The sequence below is a fragment of the Chiloscyllium plagiosum genome, chromosome 33 (genome assembly GCF_004010195.1).
Source record: "Chiloscyllium plagiosum isolate BGI_BamShark_2017 chromosome 33, ASM401019v2, whole genome shotgun sequence".
NCBI lineage: Eukaryota > Metazoa > Chordata > Chondrichthyes > Orectolobiformes > Hemiscylliidae > Chiloscyllium > Chiloscyllium plagiosum.
In genome coordinates, this window is record NC_057742.1 from 16,829,900 (window position 1) to 16,851,742 (window position 21,843).

Below are 21,843 nucleotides of genomic sequence, written 5' to 3' on the forward strand. Positions count from 1 at the left end.
AACATGTCTTGTTTCTCTCTGCAGGTGCTGCCTGAACTGCTGAGTTTTCCCATACTTTCTTTTTGATAAAGTATTGGGTAATAAAAGACAGGGCAGTGTTCATCATAATATTCTTAAAATTTATTTTGTCTCTGCAATGAAGTGTCCCTTTAAGATGCCTTGGTTTTTCCAGCCCGGGTGATAGCGACGCTAATGCGCACGCGCACGTCGTCGGGCGAGCCCGCCCACTGAAAGGGCGGGGAAAGGTAATGGGCAACTATTTTGCCCAATCAACGTGCAGATTGTGTGACCGACAGAACACCGAGCCAATGGACGCGAAAGACTCCCCTGGCTGGCCGGTCCGGGCGGCTCGTACGGGGGCGGTCGTTTAAAATGGCGGAGAGTTTGAGTGAAGCGCAGCTTGGAGCTCGAGTGACGCAAAAGTTGTTGGTAAGAAAATAAAAAGATAGGCTTTTGCATTGAGGGCAAATATTGGAGAGTAGCCGTTTCGCTATATGGAAAGTGTTTTCCCTCCTACACACACACACACACACACACAAACAAACAAAATTAAAACCTGGTCTCCCTGCTTTCGGAAGGATATTGTGAAACTTGAAAAGGTTCAGATAAGATTTACAAGGATGTTGCCAGGGTTGGAGGGTTTGAGCTACAGGGAGAGGCTGAACAGGCTGGGGCTGTTTTCCCTGGAGTGTCGGAGGCTGAGGTTTACAAAATTCTGAGGGGCATGGACAGGATAAATAGACAAAGTCTTTTCCCTGGGGTCGGGGAGTCCAGAACTAGAGGGCATAGGTTTAGGGTGAGAGGGGAACGATATAAAAGAGACCTGAGGGTACTGTTTGCGTGCAAAGGATGGTGTATGTATGGAATGAGCTGCCAGTGGAAGTCGTGGAGACTGGTACAATTACAACATTTAAAAGGCAAGTGGGTGGGTATATGAATAAGAAGGTTTGGAAGCTTACGGGCCAAATGACACTGCAGGGTGACTGCTGTATCTGTGGAATCATTTTCCATGGTTTCAGTTACCCATGGTTTAACGTGGCCCACATATATTCCGGGGAACGTTCCGGGACCAGAGGCTGCTGGGAAGGTAACTTTCCCATTTAAATAAATAGGTTTGTTCCTATTCACGGTACGCCTTGGAATGTATCTCCTGTGGGTACGGTGAGGACTAGTGTAGGTTAATTTAGGATATCTGGTCTGTTTCTATGCTGTATATCTCATGACTTTTAAGTGTAAAGTGCACTGAGTCAGGATTTCCATTCTGTTCCAACTGTGGTTATGGACCGAGGTATCCATGTCCTGTAGTTTGAATTGAGAATGTCTCCTTTGTCATCCTCCACTGGTATGAACTTTTAAAAAAATTTTCTAATCATCTTGTCCTGAGATGTATTACGTAAGACTGGAGCAGGTGAGACTTGAGCCCAGGTTTCCTGGTACAGAGGTCGGGTCATTACTGCCACTGCACAAGTGCACCCACCACAGTTGGTCTTAAGTGTTGTTTCAGCCTGTGTTTACATTGTAAACAGACCCAGCCCCCAAACCATCAATGCAACCAAATGCTTCTCGGCCTTTTGGCTCGGAATATGTGCAGTTCCTGAGGACCAGAGGAAGAGATTCTGCTCGAGTGCTGCAGGTTCGACGCAGCAGACGTGTGCTGGCGGGGGAGATACCATGGGGGTTGAGTTGTGAGTCGTCAGAGCTGCTGGAGATTGTCGCTGGATTGTGATAGGCCGTTGGAGGTTTGTTTGGTTGTGCTGACCTGCCCTTGGTGGATCTTCATGTTGGCTTCGGCCTAATGCTAATTCAGGTACCAGCCAACCTCAGAACTATGGCCACAGCAGCCGCTCGCAGCCCAGGCCAGGGCATTCAGGGTGACTGTGAAGAAGGTGGAGGAGCGTACACTGGTTGATTGGACGGTGTTTGCCAAGAAGATTCTGCTGGAGTGCTGCGGGTTCGAAGCAGCGGACGTGTACTGCCTTCAGGATTTCCCTGGGCAGGCTATTTTGATGTGACCTTCAGGAGTGTGAAGAATTGCGAGCAGCTTCTGAAGGTCTTCAAGGAGAAGGAAGGGGAACCTCTGTTCTCCATCTTGTCGGCAGTCCCGTTGTGTGTGTTTCCTGCGCAGAGGAGTCGGATTGTTACAATCCATATGTACAACCCCCACGTCCCAGCAGCGGATGTCCTGACCTTTCTGAGAAGATACGTCCAGGTTGATGGAGAAAGCACCGATGTGGTCGATCCTTTCGGGATTTGGACCAGCAAGCGGCAGGTCAGGGTAACCCTGAGGGTCGATGGCAGTGGGAACATCCTCCACCAACCCTCCAGCTTCACAATCGGAGGAAGCAGAGGTTACCTGACATACACAGGGCAGCCGAAAGTGTGCCGAATCTGCAGGAGGTCAGGCCATGTGGTGGCGGATTGTAAGGTGACCGTCTGTCGAAACTACAAGCAGGAAGGCCAACTGACCAAGGAATGTAAAGAGGCCAAGAACTCTAATCTGTGCGGAGAGGCGGGCCACGTGTACAAGGCCTGCCCAAGATGAGGGGGCGCTGCCTATGCACAGATGGCCAGAGGTGGCAACATGAGCCGTGGAATGCTTAAGACCAGCAAGGTACCACAAAGCAGCATGGGAATGGTGTCTGGTGGCACCCAGAAGGAAGGGCAGGCTGGAGCGGAGCGGAGCAGATGGCAGACAGCGTGGAGGTGCAGCAGCTGATCCAAGCTCCTTCAAGACAGAAGAAGAGGAGGGAACAAAGGAGGCAGAGGATTGGATTACTGTCAAAAACAGGAAGAGGAAACCTCGCCAGGCCCCCAAAGCCACCCTGCAAAGGGGGAAACGACACCTACACGACGAGGATACAGGATGGGCGCAAGGAGGGTTGTCACCAGAGGAAGAGACAGAGCGACACGGGGAAAAAGGAGGGCAGCACAGCCCAAGCAGGAAAAGATGATCCCTCTGAGGGGACGGTAAAGACCACCCTCCCACCTGGTGAGAACCAAGAGGTACCCACCGCCCCACAGCTCCAGGTAACTGGGAGCAGTGGTCCTGTGACAGCCCCGCTGTCAGACAGAGAACTGGACTGTGCAGACCCTGGGCCCGACACGACGACACCAGAGCAGGGAAATGGCCCCAGCGTGGAGCTGGACAGCTACCTCAGCCCTGGGAGGGTCCAGCTGTTTGCTGTCACCATGGGGATGCACACAGCTACCCCAGAGAGGCAGGACCAGCAGCAAATGAACACTGGTAACCTGGTAAACTGTTAAAATGGAGATAAAAATTGCCAGCATCAATGTGCGTAGCATCAAATCGGCCACGCGATGTGTTTCTACGATGGCCTTCCTGGCCAACGTTAAAGCCGACATCCTGTTTCTGCAGGAGTGTGGGATACCGCACCTCAGCAGCTACAGGAGATGGTCGAGCTTGTGGGCCCATGGGCCGTCAGTTTGATTGGGGGGGCAACGATAGCCGTGCCTCCGGCCTGGGTATCCTGTTGCGAGGAGGCAACTTCACCATCTCCGAGGTTAAGGAGGTGGTGGGCGGGTGCCTCCTCGTCACCAACGTCATGTACAGGAATGCACCCCTGAGACTGATTAATGTGTACACCCTAGTGGGTAAGAGTGAACAGTTGGCCATCCTGCAGCAGCTTCCACTGTTGCTGGCTACGTCCAGGCCGGTGATTCTGGCTGGAGACTTCAACTGTATCATTGATGCAGATGGACGATCTGGCAGGGGGAAGAATAAACTGGACGCCACGTCCAGAGTCCTGATGGAAACTGTCAAAGATGCTAAGCTGCACAACGTCTTCAGCACCCCTGCAGACGGAGCGTAGTATAGATACACCTGGTTACGGGCAGACGGGTCTATCCGTGCAGGGATAGATTACCTGTTTGTGTCCTGAACGCTCTCGGTCAGATCCACCGACGTCAAGCTGGTGTTCTTCTCTGATCACTGCCTCCTGCTGGCTGACTGTCACTTACAGGATGAGCAGCGGGCTGGTAAGGGAACGTGGAAGCTGAACGCAAAGCTGTTGACCCTGGGAAACATTGAGGAGCTCAAGAGGGACTACGCAGGTTGAAGAACCACAAAGCCCCTCTTTGAGTCCCCTACGGACTGGTGGGAAACAGTAAAAGGGAACATCAAGAGGTTCTTCATCCTCAAAGGTGTTCAGGAGGTGAGAGAGAGGCGGGGAAAACTGTCCCAGCTCCAGGGAAGTATGTAGAACCTGCTCCTGTTGCAGACGATGGGGATCGATGTCACGGAGGACCTCCAGGAGGTGAAGGGCCAGGAAGCCTCGCTCTTTGCCTCGGAGGCCTCTAAAATAATCTTCCAGTCCTCCGTGGAGCAGGATGAGACGTGCTCACGTTTCTTCTTCCAGAAGGTGCATAAAGAGAGCTCCATGCTCAGCAGCCTGAAGGAAGAAATGGTTCGATAACGTCATCTCAGGCTGACGTCATGAGGATCAGCAAATCCTTCTATGCCAGTCTGTATGACTCGAAGCCAACTGACAGCGTGTCCTCCCAGTCGTTCCTGTTCTCTATCATGGAGGTCTTAGATGACAGAACACGGGAGAGGCTGGATCAGCCGCTATGTCTGGACGAGCTGACCAAGGCCCTCGAGTCCTTCGAAAAGAATAAAATTCCTGGAGGCGACGGCTTACCGATCGAGTTCTTTTCTGCTCTGTGGGACTTGATTGGCCAGGACCTGCTGGAGGTGTATATTAGTATGCTTCTGGCAGGTACCATGAGTGAATCAATGAGGAAAGGCATCATCACCCTCATCTACAAGCGGAAGGGGGAGAGGGAGGAAATCAGAAATTGGAGACCAATCTCACTGTTGAATGCGGATTACAAAATTTTGTCAAAGGTTATCGCCAACCGGGTCAGGTCTGCTCTGGGGTCAGCGATTCACCCTGACCAAACCTGTGCTGTATTGGGCAGGAAGATCGCTGAGAGTCTCGCAATCCTTAGGGATACGATCGGCTACGTGCAGGACAGAGGGTTGGACACCTGCCTCATCAGCCTGGACCAGGAGAAAGCTTTTGACAGGATATCACACACATATATGAGAGATGTTCTCTCCAAAATGGGCTTTGGAGAGGGAATCTGCAATTGGATCAGACTGCTCTACACCAACATTGTCAGTGCAGTCTCAATCAATGGGTGGGAATCAGATAGCTTCCTAGTCAGATCTGGAATCAGGCAGGGCTGCCCTCTCTCTCCTGCCTTGTTTGTGTGCTGCATAGAGCCATTTGCCGAGTCCATCAGGAAGGATGCGAGCCTGAGAGGGGTGACTATTCCTGGCAGCGGGGGCCTGCAGGTTAAGGCCTCCCTGTACATGGATGACGTCGCCGTTTTCTGCTCGGATCCTCTGTCCATGCACAGACTCGGGCATATGTGACCAGTTCGAATGGGCCTCGGGGGCCAAGGTAGATCGAGGCCATGCTCTTCGGGAACTGGGCCAACCAATCCTCGATCCCCTTCACCGTCAGGGCTGACCACCTGAAGGTGCTGGGTATTTGGTGGTGGTGGTGGGGGGGGGGGGGCGGTGCTGGGGCGTGCACCAAATCTTGGGAGGAGCGTAGCAGTAAAGTGAGGCAGAAACAGGGCAGATGGAAGCTATGGTCGCTCTCCATCGCGGGTAAAAACCTGGTCATCAGGTGTGAGGCATTGTCATTGCTGTTATACGTGGCACAGGTCTGGCCTATTTCCAGAACCTGTGCCGCTGCAGTCACCCAGGCCATCTTCCATTTTATATGGAGATTAAAGATGGACCGGGTCCGAAGGGACTCGATGTATAAAGATCTGGGCAACGGGGGAAAAAAACACACACAATGCCACACTCACCCTGATGGTGCATTAAACTGTGCTTGGATACCCGGTACGCAAACACCAAGTGTCACTATGTTCTACCTGTCCCCGGTGTTGCGAAGGATGGGCCTGGCCTCGCTGCCGCGGAACGCTCCGAGTAGTTGGACCATTCCGTATCACCTGTCCTTCGTGGACAAGTTTATGAAGAAAAACACCTTTGACCACAAGTCCATCAGGGAGTGGTCAGCACGTAGTGTCCTTGAGACCCTTCGGGAAAAGGAGAGGGTGGATCCTATCGAGCGGTTCTCTGAGCAGATTGTCAAAGTCATTTGGCAGAATGCCTCATCGCCAGAACTTTCCAACAAGCACCGAGACATGGTGGTGGTGAGAAGGGCTCTGCCTGTGAGATCCTTTATGCACGCCCGGACTCTCTGCAGCTCCGCACGCTGCCCTCGAAGCGGCTGCGGGGCGGGGGGGCAAGACTGTCACACACCTCCTTCTGAAATGTGCCGATGCAGAAGAGGTCTGGAGAGAAATACAGTGGTGTTTGTCGAGGTTCGTTCCGAGCAGCGCTGTGACGCGGGACTCCGTGCTCTACGGTCTGTTCCCCGGGGCGCACACCGAGACGAACATCAACTGTGCCTGGAGGATCATCAACTTGGTGAAAGACGCCCTTTGGGCGGTTCGAAACCTGTTGATCTTCTAGCTGAAAGAGTTGACCCTGACTGAGTGTTGCAGACTGGCACATTCCAAGATCTCGGACTATGTGTTGAGGGATGCGCTGAAGCTTGGGGCAGCTGCTGCCAAGGCGCGGTGGGGAAAGACCACCGTGTAACATCTGCCTGCCTATGAAGAACAGGGGCCCACCCCGTCATTTGGGCTCCACTGACGCCTCAGCAGAAGAGCTGGATAGTAAATGTCCAGACTAGTATATAGGAAAAATAAATTTCGATGTCTGTATGTAAAGCAATGTAATGTGTGCAAAAGCATGGCATGACCGAATGTATAGAGATCCAAATAATTTTATGAATAAAGTATATTTTTGAAATAAAAAAAAGCAACCAAATGCTAGAGACTTGACAGTTTGGTTGCAGGGTACTTGTTTACTTGTTGGATGGTTGGTCCACTTGTTGGAACCTTTGGTGCAAAATCCATAGTTTAGAATGAATGATTGGCTACCATTGGGTTCATAAACGCAGGAAGTGCTGTTTTTATTTCTGGTTTCTAGCATCTGCAGTATTATAGTTTTAATTGAGTAGGATCTTGTTGAAGCCGCTCACTGTGAATGCATTGTGTCTGTTAAGCATTGTGTCTGTGAATGCATTGTGTCTGTTAAGCAAGACATTTTTTAGTTTGCTTTTCCCTTGAATGTACAACAGTAGTGAGAAAATTAAGTGGCTGTTTTGGAACTTTTATTTAGTACATGAAACAACTGAGGATTAATTTGACCAAAATGCAGAAGGACAAATGAAAAATGAAGTGTTTAAAATTGTATGATTAATCATTCAGATATTGATACATGGTATCAATTTTGACTGAATAGTGCAGGTTGGTTGGGAAGAGCAAAGTGGTGCCTAAAATTGTATCATTTTACGTTACTCTCTCTCCTCGGCACAGACTTATAATTTCAAAAAAATAAATGAAATACTCATGTTGTAAATATCCATGATTGTAGAGCAAATGTATCACATCCTTCAGTTTATTTTTATGGGAAAATCTTGTGTTTTATTAGCCAGTTGTCGCCTTGTCATGTTTCAAAAGTGGGCAACAATCTTTTGTGTTAGGTAAATATAAAAATCTTTTAGTTTGTTTCAGCAGATCGGTCAATAATTCTAATTCACTCATAAATAACTTAATAAATTCTTGACATGTACAAAAAAAAGCAACGTGAGAACAACAAGTAAGGTTTTGTAGATGGTGCATGCAACTATCATTTTTCAATAATATTGATATGCATGGACCATGCCCTACTTTAGTTTTAATTTCTTTAAAACTCTGACTAGGTTCGGTGAATTGAATGGCCTTCTCATCCCATCATTAGTTTCTATTCCCTCTGATAAAAGTCAGCCGTGATATGTAATGCTGTCTTTTGCTCATATGTTTATTTCTTTTTTATTGCTTTCATTTCCAACAATGTTTAAAATATACCACAATGAGTACAATACATTCTTTTTACAATATTTAATTCTAATTTTATCATATGTACAATATGTTGAAAATACAATCAATATTCAAATGAATCCAATTAATTTCAATTAAATTCAATTTAAAAACTAAATTTTGCTTAATCAATACTGCTTATTGTGTCCATGTTACATAGGCTGTAGGTGATTGATTATAAGCATACTTTAGCAGATTTGTTTATTATTCATTATAAATGTAAGTCATATAACTAAGCAGCCCTAATACTGACACACAAATTTCAATTCTGTTATTGTCTATGTGAAGATATATGAACTAGAATAGGCCACTCAGCCCTTTGATTCTGCTCTGCCATTCATGAAGTCTGGCTGATCCAGCAACAAGTGTTAAACTTTGTTGCAGGTTGAATCGGACTGAAGTATAATATTCCTTCTGGCTTACTGTTGTGAAATTTGTAATTCTTTTATGACTAAAATGAAATTTTGTTCAGGGGAAGAAAGGATTGTTACAATTTTCAGACAGTCAGTTATGTTTCTCATGCTTATGCTTGGATTATATGTCCAGGTTAAGCTAAACTAATAATTACAATGGTGGAATGCGGAACATTGTATGCTTTTGTAGTGGATTGGAACTATTGCACAGAAACAGTGGAAAGCTGTTCAACGTCTTCCAGCTGAATTTAAATTTCAAATGGGTTGAAGTTATGGATGAACCTAATATGGAATCTACCTGGTAATTTTAGTAAATGTTCAATATTAGGTTTTTCTAGAGCTTTCAATGACTTTACATAATGCAGGCTTTGTTTAAAAATATTATCAAGTTTCAATATATTATAATGTTGTTAATTGCTCTTTCAGAATCTGAAATGCCCATTTCTGGAAGGAGTCAATGTGAATGATTTGGATGCAGTTATTCAGTTGTTGTGCACGCCCAGTGTAGACAGACTTCAAATCTTAGAATGGTTATGCATCAGGTACTCAGTGATTTCATTTGTGCATTTCAATATTCTTCACTGTTTATGAACTGTTCGAATATTTTGCCTTTAAAGAATGGAGAGATTTAGGTCTGGAATCAAATGTGGAGCCTGTGCTTTGGCTATGATCGTGGGAGCTGACTAAAACTTTCTTAGTATTTTTTGATCCCAGCCACATTTATTTATTTTCTGATCGCGGTTGGTAGTCTGCAATTTGCAAAATGGAGGAACCTAAAGAGAGTTATTTGTTCCCTGTAGACTATTTTGTAGCATGTTTTCTTATTAATTAAGATATTAAATATTGGGTGATCTAAGTATCAAACATGTGAGCATGGATTTGTTGAAAGCATCTACACCTCTAAGTTATATATAATAGCCTCTAAAACAAAGAGACCTCTACATAAATATGTTGCATTTCATATTTCATGGGCTGTGGAAGAGATTCTGTATTTGTTGGACAGGTTGCTGATATTCCTGTTTATATATTTCAAGGAATTATTCATAATTATTAATCTCTGTCAGTACCATCTGAAAATTGTAAGGATTCTAAACGTAGAATCTAGGCCAACCTCTTGTGGCACAGTGCTACTGTCCCTATTGTTCCACCAGGATTCAAGTCCCACATGCTCCAGAGGTGTGTAACCCTCTGATGAGGTTGTTTAGAAGAAAATAAGTTAGATTTTTTAAAAAATTGAAAATTAGAATCTAGATCATGCCAATTCTTCTCATATGTAGATGCAGCAGAATCCTTCTATGACTCAGGAAATGTTATCAATCTGCAGCCTATTGAATGGCTAATCGAGAAAGTGAAAATATTATATTAACCCAATAAGAAAGGCTCCTGTTTGAATCTAAACCATAGCGTTGGAGCCATGTGGAGGGAATTTACTCTAATTAATGTTATACCTGATATTAGAGCCGGAAAGTGACATTGATTTCTATCTTAAGTCATGTGATTTTCCTCTCCTAAAGATGGAGGAAAATGGAAATAATTGAGCATGTTAACCTGGGAGAGAAAATCACACCCCTTTTGCCACTTCACTAAGTTATGGCCAAGAAGGTTAATAAGCCATCTTGTCCACTCCACCAGTTAAGAGCATTAAATGGTTAATTATTGTCCACTTATGACCTCAACCCCAAACTCTCTGATCTCGCACCTCCCTGATGGGCAAGAATGGTGGCTGGTTTCCAGGTTGAGAAACTATGGTTCTTCCTGCCTTGTTGAAGGGAATACTTTTGGGGTTTCCTCAATCTGAGGCAGTTTACAGAGTGAATGGGTGGCATTGGGGTGGCCCTTGAAAGCTAACCTTTGCCCTTGTCTGACCCACCTGAGTCCTCACTCCCTACAATACTTTACCATGTGAGAAGTGTATTGAAGATCCATACCTTTGTGTATTTGGATCCCCTAAGAAGTAGGCCAGGACCAGTGGACTTCTGATTGGATGACAGCTTCACTGTTGAGGCCTGTGATTCACTGAGAAATTCACTCGCACTCACTTATCAGTCCCTAATTACAGGAAATTCCATTCAGGGTTCCCTTAGAAATGCTGAGCCGCAGTTTCATTTTGACAGTTCTTTTGTCACACAGGGGACCCAGCAGAAAACAAACGCACCTGCTTTTCATAGCAGCCAGCTGCTATATTCTGAAGTTGAGGTCCTGACAGCCACGTTGACAGTTACTGTCAAACCACAAAGTACATAAGATAAGTGTGATGTTAGGGTGCCAGGCAAGTAGGATGCCATCAGGGTAGGATGTCAGGTCAGTAGGGTTCCAGTTGGGCAGGATATTAAGTGGGAAAAGAATGTGGTGCTAGGATACAAAGTGGCAAGGTGAGTGAGTGATGCATTGTTTAGGATTAGTTCAAAGTGAGTGGCCAAAGTGTCAGATCAAGTTCAGTGGATGGGTGTGGGAATATCAGATTGGATTCTAGGTGGGGTGTCCAGGCTGGGGATGATGTAGCTGGGTGTGTGTGGGGTAAGTGATGGATCAGTTTAAAAGTAACTTGGGAATTAGACCATACATTTAATAGTCTAACTTTTCCTGAGTAACTATTTTGCTTAATTTCTTTGGAACATTTGAAATTTTTGATTTAAATAGAGACTTTTGGATAGTTCTAGGTGTGGAGGAATTGGCCAGGGGAAAATTCAATTTCTGAGTAATTCCTTCAGATTCCAAAAGATCCCCATGTGCAACTCCCACCTACACTGGAATAATGACTATATGACCAGTGGGAAATCAGGCCATTGGTGCATAAATGCATTTCAACTTCTGATAGAAGCAAATTAATAGCAACATTAATTTTGAACTCTATTTATGATCCATAAGACTTCATGGCATACTGCAAAAGATACAGATAAAACATTTGACCTTGACGTACTGAATTTTAACACGTATTGAAATATTGATTTGCAACTTTGTTTTTACTGGTCATCTACATAGACTTTCTGCAATTTAAGTGCTTGATGTAACTTGCTAATGTATTATAATATAATACTGAAAGAATTAGAATGTTAAATAATTTCTTTCTTGTTTTATAGCTGCTACCCACCACTTGAAAGAAAATTTGCAGAATTACGTTTTCAGTCTGTGCAAGACTATGGAACAGACCTCGTCATAAAACGTTGGATATTTTCTTTTCTTTTAAAGACTTGATCTCGATCCAAACTTTACACTTTGCAGTGATCATGAGTTGGATTTTGCAGTGTCATTACAAGTTGTCATAATTGCTACTTTTAGATTAGCTGCACCTTGAGTATGTCACTTTTGCAGAGATTGACACTAAATTCTGAAGTTACTATCTGTCACTGAGGTTTGGACACAGACTGCATTTTGAGACCCCTCTTCCCACCACCTAAGATTGAGTACTCGTGAAATCCAAGGGTTTCAACTTTCCACCACTTGAAGCTGTTAACCGAATCTTGTTCATTCAGGTTTAATGTGATTAAAAATGTTTGATGGAACGCCAGACTGGAAGTTTTTTCTGAATATATTAGCCTCTACTTTTTTCTTGTATGTATGTCCCAAGTTTTAACTTGCCGTCTGCAAAAAGATTTAAGTGATCACCAGTGAAGAAAACAAAACAGTTGCAACACTATTATGAGTGGCACGGTGGCTTTGCGGTTAGTACTGCTGCCTCACAGTGCCAGGGGCCTGGGTTCGATTCCATCACTGGGTGACTGTCTATGTGGAGTTTGTACATTCTGCCTGTGTTGCGTGAGTTTCCTTCAAGTGCTCCGATTTCCTTCCACAGTCCAAAGATACAGAGGTTAGGTGTGTTGGCCATGCTAGATTGCCCATAGTGTCTAGGCAAATGCAGGATAGGTGGATTAGCCATAGGAAATGTCGGGCTCCAAGGATAGGATCGGGTGGTGGGTCTGGGTGGGATGTTCTTCAGATGGCTGATGTTGACTCGGGCTGAATAACCTCCTTCCACACTGTAGGGATTCTATGATGAGACACTGGGAGTGAAAATCTTGGCAGAGAAATCTGTGATATTTCAGTGAAGTTTGCTTGGGCCACATCTTTGCATTGTTGTTGATTGCAAAATCTGGCTGATACTTTAGCTTTTTCATTTTCCCCCTTTTTGTTTGATGTAGAAACAAGTCTAATTCATTTATATCATGTACAAGCATGTGTAAAGTGATTACATTAAATAATAAGTTTTAAGATGGGCACTTTTGTGTGACTAGTTTACACTATGCAGAATGTTAAAATGGACACAGAACAGTTGGGCTCAGTGTTCTTATTGTAATTTTCATGTACTGTGTCTCTATCCGTAATCTTTCCTGAGGGCATTGTGTGTGGCACTAAGTACTGCTGGTGATAGTAATTATACAGCCCTGGTAAATGGATGAATTCAAATGCATGGACAGAGGAATCTCGATTATCCAAAGGGCACGGTCAGGTAGTATTTTGTTCGGTTAATTGAATGCTGGCTAACATAGTTTAGGCGAGCATCGGGACCTTGTGATCTTGCCAGATAATTGAATGCCGGATAATCAAGGTCCCTCTGTATAGTCTTGGGATGCAGTGCTAGTGTCCCTACCTGAGCTAGAAGGTCTTGGTTTAAGTACCAACTAAGTATGTAACAGAAGATCTTGTTATCTAGTTCCTCCTTAAAACAAGTAATACAACTCGAGGCAGAATGTTATGAATGAATTTGCCTAGGTGTCCCACAATGCCACAAAGTGATCAAATCAGTTCCAACGCAAAACAGTCCCAACTTTGTTAGGAAATAAGTTAAAATAACCTTTAATAAAAAACATACCATCTTTAATCCTATTTGACCACTTAAGCGTATAATATTTCCTGAATGTCTTGTAGATTTACAGTGTTGCTCTCTCCATAGCTCTGTCTGGGTATGTGAAGCTGCTTTCTATCTCTCTTACTCTCTTTCACTCTCTCTCTCTCTCAATCTCAATCTTTTTCTTTCTTTCTTTTTCTCTCTCTCTCTCTCTCTCTCTCTCTCTCTCTCTCTCTGGATGGTCAGCTAGTCTCTGCCTCTTGCATACTGGTCTCCTCAGAAGATTCAAGAGAGATTGATCTGCAGGTGATCCCTGTTTTTATTTGTTTTTGGATGGTTTTATGGAACTTCTTATAATTCTGGCCAATCAGGGAGAGATACTTAATAGTTTGAAATATTTTCAAGCGTTCAGATGACTTGCTGCCGCTTGTTTGTGTAGCAGGACCTAGGCCTTTTTGTCTGGGTCTTTTGTTTGGTGGATAAGTTGTTGCGAGTAGGTCTGTCCAGGATAACTGTTGCATTTTACCCAATGCTAATGTCATTGGCATCTGGTTGCTGTGACTGAACTCTGTTTGTTGTGTGGGTTTTGTAATTTCAGGTTTTACTTGGCCAATGTACCCAGCATCCCTTGCAGTTTGGCCAAATTAGAAACCTATATGTTATGCAGCCAGGAGGCTGCTACAATAGGGTTAGGGTAGGGGAGAGTTAATGGAGGACATGGAGATGGTGCTCTCTCTGCGCTACTTGAACAACATCTTCCTAACCCACACCACTACCATCGAGAAGGTCAAATGTAGCAGATATATGGGAGCACACCAGTTGCAAATTCCACTCCAAATTACTCACTATCCTGACTTGGAAATATATTGGAGTTACTTCAGTGTTGATAGGTCAACATCCTCTCTTCCTGACAGGAATGTGGGTCTTACTGTATCAAATGGACTGCAGTCGTTCAAGAAGGCAGTTCAAACCTTACTTCTTGAGGACAATTAAGGATGGATGATAAATGCTGGCCCAACCAGTGATGCTCACATCCCATGAACTAATGCAAAATAAACTTTTATGATGTAATTTGGGCAGAAAGGTTTCGTGTTATCATTGTTGCACTGAAAGCCATAATACTAGAGTTTTACAATTAATCAAGTATACAGTTTTGGCAAACTGTATATCTAGGGATATGAATTATAAATAAGTATAAGTAAGTAAATCAGAGTACCTTTACACAATAGGTAAAATAATCCTTTATTTTAGCACCAGTAACTCAAACTCTTTCTAAAAATAGTAAACATTGCAAAACTTTGATCATGGTTATGGGAGAATTTATCCCAATCTGGAAAATGCTATCTGAGAAACAGGACCATATCCTGAAGAATTCTGCGTGCGTCTAGCCAATCAGTTCAACAAACACAGCTTTTGAGGAAAGCAAGTTCCAAATCCTGCTATCCTTAATGAGGAAGTAGTACTTTCTGATTTCTTTCGAATGATTTATCCCTAAAGTTAAGATGATCGCATCAAGGGCGAAACTTTATTTGCATCCACTTTATTAAGTCCTTTCGTAATTATCAATACATAAATTCAATTAGTGCCTGGTCTTTTATAGTTAAAGCAATACAGGACAGTGTATTTTTCTTTTGTACAATTGTGATCATATTTTAAAACATAACTGCTAACTTTGTGTGAAATTAAAATTGTTGTGAATCTAATTGATATAAGATTGCTTCACTATTATAAATACTTTGATACTCTGTTTCACAGCAATGACATGGCTTGGTCATAACTTGGGGGTCTGCAGTGCTGAAGATTATGATCTCTTTTTGGTAATGTATGATCTTGATTATTTTTAAATTGACTCATTTCCCTCAATGTTTAGGCTATTCTAAAATTAGACTTCACATTCCCATTACTCGCTTGGAATGGCTGATACATGCGTTATATAATAGTCAATTGCACAAGAACCTCCTATACCCTTAGTCTGCATTTTGGTTTGTGAATTTCTCCAGTATTCTGCTGACATTACTGGACAATCATCTGAATTTTGCATCATAATGGTGCAATGCAGGACTTCTGTTATAATTAGCCTGAGTTTGGATGTTTTAGAAGAATAGCTCAATGTATCTATTTGAAGACGGCTTCATTGGATTATGATGACCTAATGTTAAAAAATCTTCATGGAAGGTTAAATGCCCTTGAGAAGGTAGTAATGAACTGACTAGCTGCACATCTGCAGCTGATCTGGTATAAGTAAACTCAGTGCTGTTAGGAAAGTAGTCTTAGGATTTTGCCCCATAGCAGTGAAAGAACAATGATATAGTTCCAAGTTAGGATGCTGTGTTGCTTGAAAGGAAACTTGCAAGTAGTGATGCTCACATTCATCTGCTTTCCTTGTCCTTTTAGGTGATGGATATTGGGGGGTGGGTTTGGAAGGGCTGTCAGAGGAGGGTTGACAACCTGTTTCATTGCGCCATATATTGTTATGCGCTGCTGCTGCTATGTGCCAGTGGTGAAGGAGTGAATGTTTAAGGTGAGCAATGGGCTGCTTTTTCCTGAATGATATTCAGTTTTTGGAGTGCCATTGGAAGCACATTTATGCAGGCAAGTAGAGAGTATTCACAGTCTTGGCTTGTGCCCTGTAATTGGTTCACAGACTTTGGGGGAGTCAAGTGTAAAGTTATTCACCGTAGAAATCATCACCTCTAATGTGCTATGTTGTCACAGTATGTATTTAAATAGTTGGAACAGTTAAGTTTTTGATCGATGGTTACCCCCAAGATGTTGACGTTAGGGTTTTAGCGGTAATGATTTTTTTAAATGTTCAGGAGAGGTTGTTAGATTCCCACTTGTTAGAGATAGTCATTACTTGATACTTCTGTAGCATGAATGTTATTCGGCACTGATGAGCCAAAGCCTGAATGTTCTTCATGTCTTGCTGTGTGCAGTCGTAAACTGCTTCACTATCTTTATGAATGTTACAGAACACTGGGCAGTCATCATCAAACATCTCCACTCATGATTGAGGGAAGATAATTGATGAAGTAGTAGAATGAATTTCAGAGAAATTCCTGTAGCAATGGCCTATGACTGAGAGGATTTGTTTCCAATAACGAGAACCATTTTATTCTGTGCTAAATATGATTCTAACCAGTGGAGAGTTTTCAGAAACAAAAACAGAAATTGCTGGAAAAGCTCAGCAGGTCTGGTAGCATCTGTGAAGAGAAATTAGAGTTAACGTTTCAGGTAATTTCTGATGACCCTTCCTTAGAAGACCTTTGGCAATTTTCTACTTTGGCAAGTGTGTTATGGACCAGGCAGGACCCCCTCAAAATGTTTGAAGCCCAGCCCCTAACTTTTCTAGTTGTTTTAAGCAGGTTCAGTGTGGATATTCCAAGAGTGATGCAGCTGGTCAAAACCCCTCGGTTTTAAACAGAACAGAATTTATTTACAGAGTACTGAATGACCACAGAAAAAGAGAACAGAATACAGAATAACTTAACCTATCCAAAAACCCACCAGACTATTCCAACTTAATGATGCTGTTCCAAATGCCTGCAACAGTTCCCATAAACATCCCCTTGGCAAAAAAGTAAAATCAGACACAGGTAATTACAGGAGAGAGAGATTGCAGAGAGATTTAACATAGAGCCTCCTTCCACTGTAGCTGTTTCTTGGGATTCCCCAGCTGTTACTGACCAGCAGCTCTGAACAGCCAGACTGCTAAAACCAAAACAAACCAAAAAAAAGCAGAACTGGGAGAACTGACCACCATCCTTTCATTGTAACAAGTGTATTTTTTTGAAACTTAAAAGCTTCTTCAAGTAGATAAACCCAGACGTCTTGGAACCTATGACTTCAAGACCCCTCTGATTTAAAAAAAACAAGCACAACATACCCTTATTAAAGGAGCAGCAGCATCATAAGTGGTTAACAGTGTCTTAGCTGAGCTGGATCAGCTTGTTTAGAGTTGCAGCTAGTTCTGAAGCACCAATCTTCAATGCAACTGAAATGTTTCAGGATGCGTCAGTTTTGTTGCATCTGCTGTTTTCTGCTTTTTCTTGATCTTACATGGAATAGATCAAATTTACTGAAGAATATTATCTGAGACATTGGAGACCTGAAGTGAAGCTGAATCAGTTGTTTAATTGTACAACTGGATATGGCAGACTCCAAGTTTGATTTGATCTGTTGATTGTGGAATCACTTATTTCTGTCTATAACATGCTGTATCTGTTGTTTAGTTTGCATCTGTTTCACCACTTTGACACCTCATATTTTTAAATGTGGCTGCTGCTGCTGTCCTGCACTCTGCATCAAACAAGCTTGAATCCTGTGGATTTACAATTGTGGTAGCATGAGGCATTTGTCAGGCCTAGAAATCTCAGATTGTGGTTAGATACAATTCTTCAGTGGCAGATGCGCCTAATCGATGCCATATTTAAGCTGGTAGCTTTGTTTCTGTCAGGCATTAACAGCACACTCTTCTTTACCAATGTGTTGCCTGATGTGCTGTGTTGGAGCTCATTGGCTGGTAATGAGCCTGACTTTCCGTCTATGTCTTCTACTTATAGCTTTGTGGCTGATGTCTTGTAATACCACTGATGGAAATATGCTTTTGTTGGCACTGCGTATCAGGCTGAAAGTGCCTAACAGGTTCTTCAAGATCTGATTTTAGTGAATGCAAAAAGACTTTGATTAAAACAAATATATTAGTTAAATCCAGTTTAGATATATTCAAACTAATGAGTGAATGTATTCCTGTAAACTACTTTAGACATATTCAACAAGCAAGTCTCACTGCCTTCTGCCCACCTAGGACTCCTGGGTGATGGCAAGTACTTGCAGCTCTGACTCAATTTCCATGGACCCAGTCTCATGTACCTCTGTCCGATGGCGAAAGATCTTCCATTTTATTACTGTTCTGAATCTGATATTATGTGCTGTATTGCCATCTCTGAGTACTTTCCCAAGTACTCCTTTGTGCTTGATAGTCATAAATCCAGGTGTCATGCAAAACAGCTGTTCCCAATCCAAGGCATGATCATTGCCAGCCAAAACAGATTCCTTTCCTCTAATTGCTTATTGCTATGTCTAATTAACCCTTAATGATTGGATTGAGATGCTTTTGAGCTGAACACTGCACACTGTTCATAAGCTCCACCATGCTTTGATAACTAGTCACTGGTTTACTGGGTGACCTCGATTACCCGAACATCAATAATCTGAATTTCAGATTATCTGAACAAGATCTCAAAGTCCTGTAAAAATGCTATTCGTTATCTGAACTCTCTGTTATCCAAACAAAATACTGGCCACCCGTCTCGTTTGGATAATTGAGTTTGTTCTGTATATGATATGGTACCATGCAATTGTGACTATTTAGATTTCTTAACACTATAGAAATAGGCTGACTTAAATATATTGAATCTTACTGTTGCATTTATGATGATTCTGAGACCAATGAATTATAAAATTGTAATATTTTTCTTTGGATGTTAGGGTCAGGAAAGTCCTTGTAGACAGTTGTTGATGATGGATAAAATGTTGGGTGGCCTTCAGCAATATAAACAAATTACAACAGCATCAACAGATTTAACATGCATTGAGTAAGTAATTTTTCTTTTGTTCCCTTAATGCATATTTCTATAATTTATTTTAGTAAAAGGGGTTCATTCCCTGCTTATCTGTCAGGACCTATATGCATCTGTCATAGAATCTACATCATTTTACAGGCTAATTCAAAAATTGATGTACATTATTTGATTTATCTGCAATACTGTAATTATCTATATCCTGGCTCTGAGTTAAACACCGAGTATCTTCTGTTTGGGATAAAATACTGCATGTTCTATTAGAAGCATGCACCATAGAGTTATAATTTTGAATGTCAAATTGATTCATTGCAGTAACTCAATTTCAATGAAAAATACATTTCTAATCTGTTATATCTATACAAAAAAAATCCTTCCTGAATGACATCAGACCATTTTTTTTAACCTCCAATCTCCTCTCATCCTTCCTTGAAATTATTGACTCCTAATCAGAGTATAATTTAGTTAAAATATCAGAACTTTTTAAAAAGTAGTTGTGAACCTAGGTACAGTGAAGAAAGTGATGGCTACTTATAAGATGAGGAATTTCTTCAACCAGATAATAGTGAATCCGTAGCACTCATTGCTGCAGAAGGCTGTGGGGACCAAGTCATTGAGTGTATTGAAAAGAGAGAGAGAGGTCCTTGATTAGTAAGGGGATCAAGGGTTACATGGAGAAAGCAGGAGAATTGGATTGAGAGACTTATCAGCCATGTTTGGTTGAGCAGACTTGATGGGCCTAATGGCACAATTCTGCTCCTGCATCTTATATTCTTATCAGCTAATCCTGTCAGTGGACACACACACATATTTTCTTTCAGAGAACCCAACGCCATGAACAAAAACCTTAGATGATTTTCTGCCATAGGGACCTGCTATGTTGGAGCACTTCTGCAGCTGTCCAACCTGAAACCAATTAGGCAGAGACTACATATTAAATTCAATATCCTGATGGCTGTGTTGTTCACCATTTCTGAGCAAGTAACACTACTGAGGTTTTGTAATTTTGTTTGAAGTATAAGTTAAGTTGTTTATTTTGTGAAGTATATTTGCACTTTAATTATGCTTCAATTCTTAGTGCCCCAACTTATAAATTCCTGTGTGCCGAGGCATCATAGCAAAATTTGCTATGTTGCTTCAGTTTTGCATTTTCCATCTTGCTCTGTTGAAAAACTGCTATTCTTTATCAACGCTACTCCCACATCCAAATTGCTGCAAGTTTTGCTACATAAAGATCAAAAATATGAAATAAGAATATATAAAATGTATTATTTGAAATGAGTCCTGACTTAAGTCAATGCATGCTACCCTTACATAATACAGTGTGCCAATAAACTGTAGTTGATTTTGACTATGCACAGATCCATAAGAAATCTATTAGTATTATAATGATAGTAAATCTACTAATTAACATGTTTAAAATATATATTGCTGTGCAGTTTAATGTACATTTAGAAAATAAAATAAATTCTTAGATAGTATGCTTTTAACATATTTTTAAAAAAAGGTGCTTGTGTTAAGTTCCTTCCCTGGTGTTTGGAGGATTTCAATAAAGCATTATGGTGAAAATGTGAAATATTAATACATCTATACTGAGGTCTAAAGATGGCTAAGTGAAACATTTGTTATACTTACGTGAACTATGACAAGTACCAAATTATAATATAGATTTATGCTTGCAGTGGAATTTTTGTACAAAGTCTTGTGGCAGAAATTTCCATTCTTTGTTCTAAGTACGGTGACAGGGATAAAAACAGGTGAGGGAGCCACCAAGATCTTGTACTTAAGTGGTCACTTATTGGGCTTTCGGCAGGCTCACTTCCCGGGACAGTATTAGCCAGCAGCGACAATCTGTCCAGCACAACTGCAGACTGCCAGACACTGTGAGCTGTAGCAAACATCACCAGAATCCAGAAGCTGCAGTCACACCAGTGGAGGAGGGCTTGCGGGGCATGGGGTTTGGATTTGTAAGTGGTCAGATGTAGTGGCAGGAGTTTGTTTTTCAGTAGCTGCCCTGCCTTGTGCCTCATATGGACCCTGATCATCATCAAATTAGAGCAGACTAGAGGCTTGCTCACCATCTGATAGGCAGTACACTCTGTTTTATAGGTAATGATAGTAAAGAAGCCCTTGTGGTCTTTTAAACTTAATTCCTGTGGTGGCAGGAATCTCCTTGAAGCTAATCAGCTTGATTGTCTTCCCCTCCTGCAACTTTCCCCTCTGCTTTTTGGCAGCAGAAGATTCTACTTTTGGAGATAAATTCTTGAATCTATAGATTCTTATCAGATCGAATGGATTGGTTGGAAAGACAGTTAGAAGCAATGAAGAATTTGCAACAACAACAGTATGTGATGGATGGCAGTTACAGGAAGGGGAAAAGTCGCAGATACAGTCACATAGAAGAGTTAACTCCAGGAAAGGTAAGAGAGGTAGGCAGCTTGTGCAGGAGTCTTTTGTGGCTATACCCATTTCAAACAAGTATGCTGTTTTGGAAAATGTAGGTGAGGGGGTGGATTCTCAGGGGAACGTAGCACGAACAGCCAAGTTTCTGGTATTGAGACTGGCTCTAATGCAACAAGCGGTGTGTTGGGTTCCAAGAGATCATTTGTGTTAGGGGATTCTCTAGTCTGAGGTGCAGACAGATGTTTCTGTGGCCAGCAGCAAAAAATCAGAATGGTGTGTTGCTTCCCAGGTGCCATGATCAAGGATGTCTCAGAGAGGGTGCAGAATGTTCTCACGGGGGAGAGGGGCCAGCAAGAGGTCATTGTCCACATTGGAACTAACAACATTGGAAGGGAAAAGGTTGAGAGTCTGAAGGGAGATTACATAGAGTTAGGCAGGAATTTAAAAAGGAGGTCCTCGAGGATGGTAATATCTGGATTACTCCCAGTGCTACAAGCTAGTGAGGGCAGGAATAGGAGGATAGAGCAGATGAATGCATGGCTGAGGAGCTGGTGTATGGGAGAATGATTCATATTTTTGGATCATTGGAATCTCTTTTGGGGTAGAAGTAACCTGTACAAGAAGGACGGATTGCACCTAAATTGGAAGAGGACTAATATACTGGCAGGGAAATTTGCTAGAACTGCTTGGG

General features: G+C 42.5%; 1 protein-coding gene across 1 annotated transcript in view; it reads left to right on the forward strand.

Annotated features, from left to right (window-relative positions):
- Nucleotides 1-323: 323 nt before the first annotated feature.
- Nucleotides 324-21,843, forward strand: part of haus7 (HAUS augmin-like complex, subunit 7) — a 29,785-nt gene continuing 8,265 nt past the window's right edge. The window contains exons 1-5 of the mRNA XM_043675044.1: nucleotides 324-429; nucleotides 8,808-8,923; nucleotides 11,462-11,544; nucleotides 14,923-14,984; nucleotides 18,658-18,764. Coding sequence (XP_043530979.1) covers nucleotides 373-429; nucleotides 8,808-8,923; nucleotides 11,462-11,544; nucleotides 14,923-14,984; nucleotides 18,658-18,764 — 425 coding nt within the window. The 5' untranslated portion in view covers nucleotides 324-372. The remainder of the gene's footprint in view (nucleotides 430-8,807; nucleotides 8,924-11,461; nucleotides 11,545-14,922; nucleotides 14,985-18,657; nucleotides 18,765-21,843) is intronic.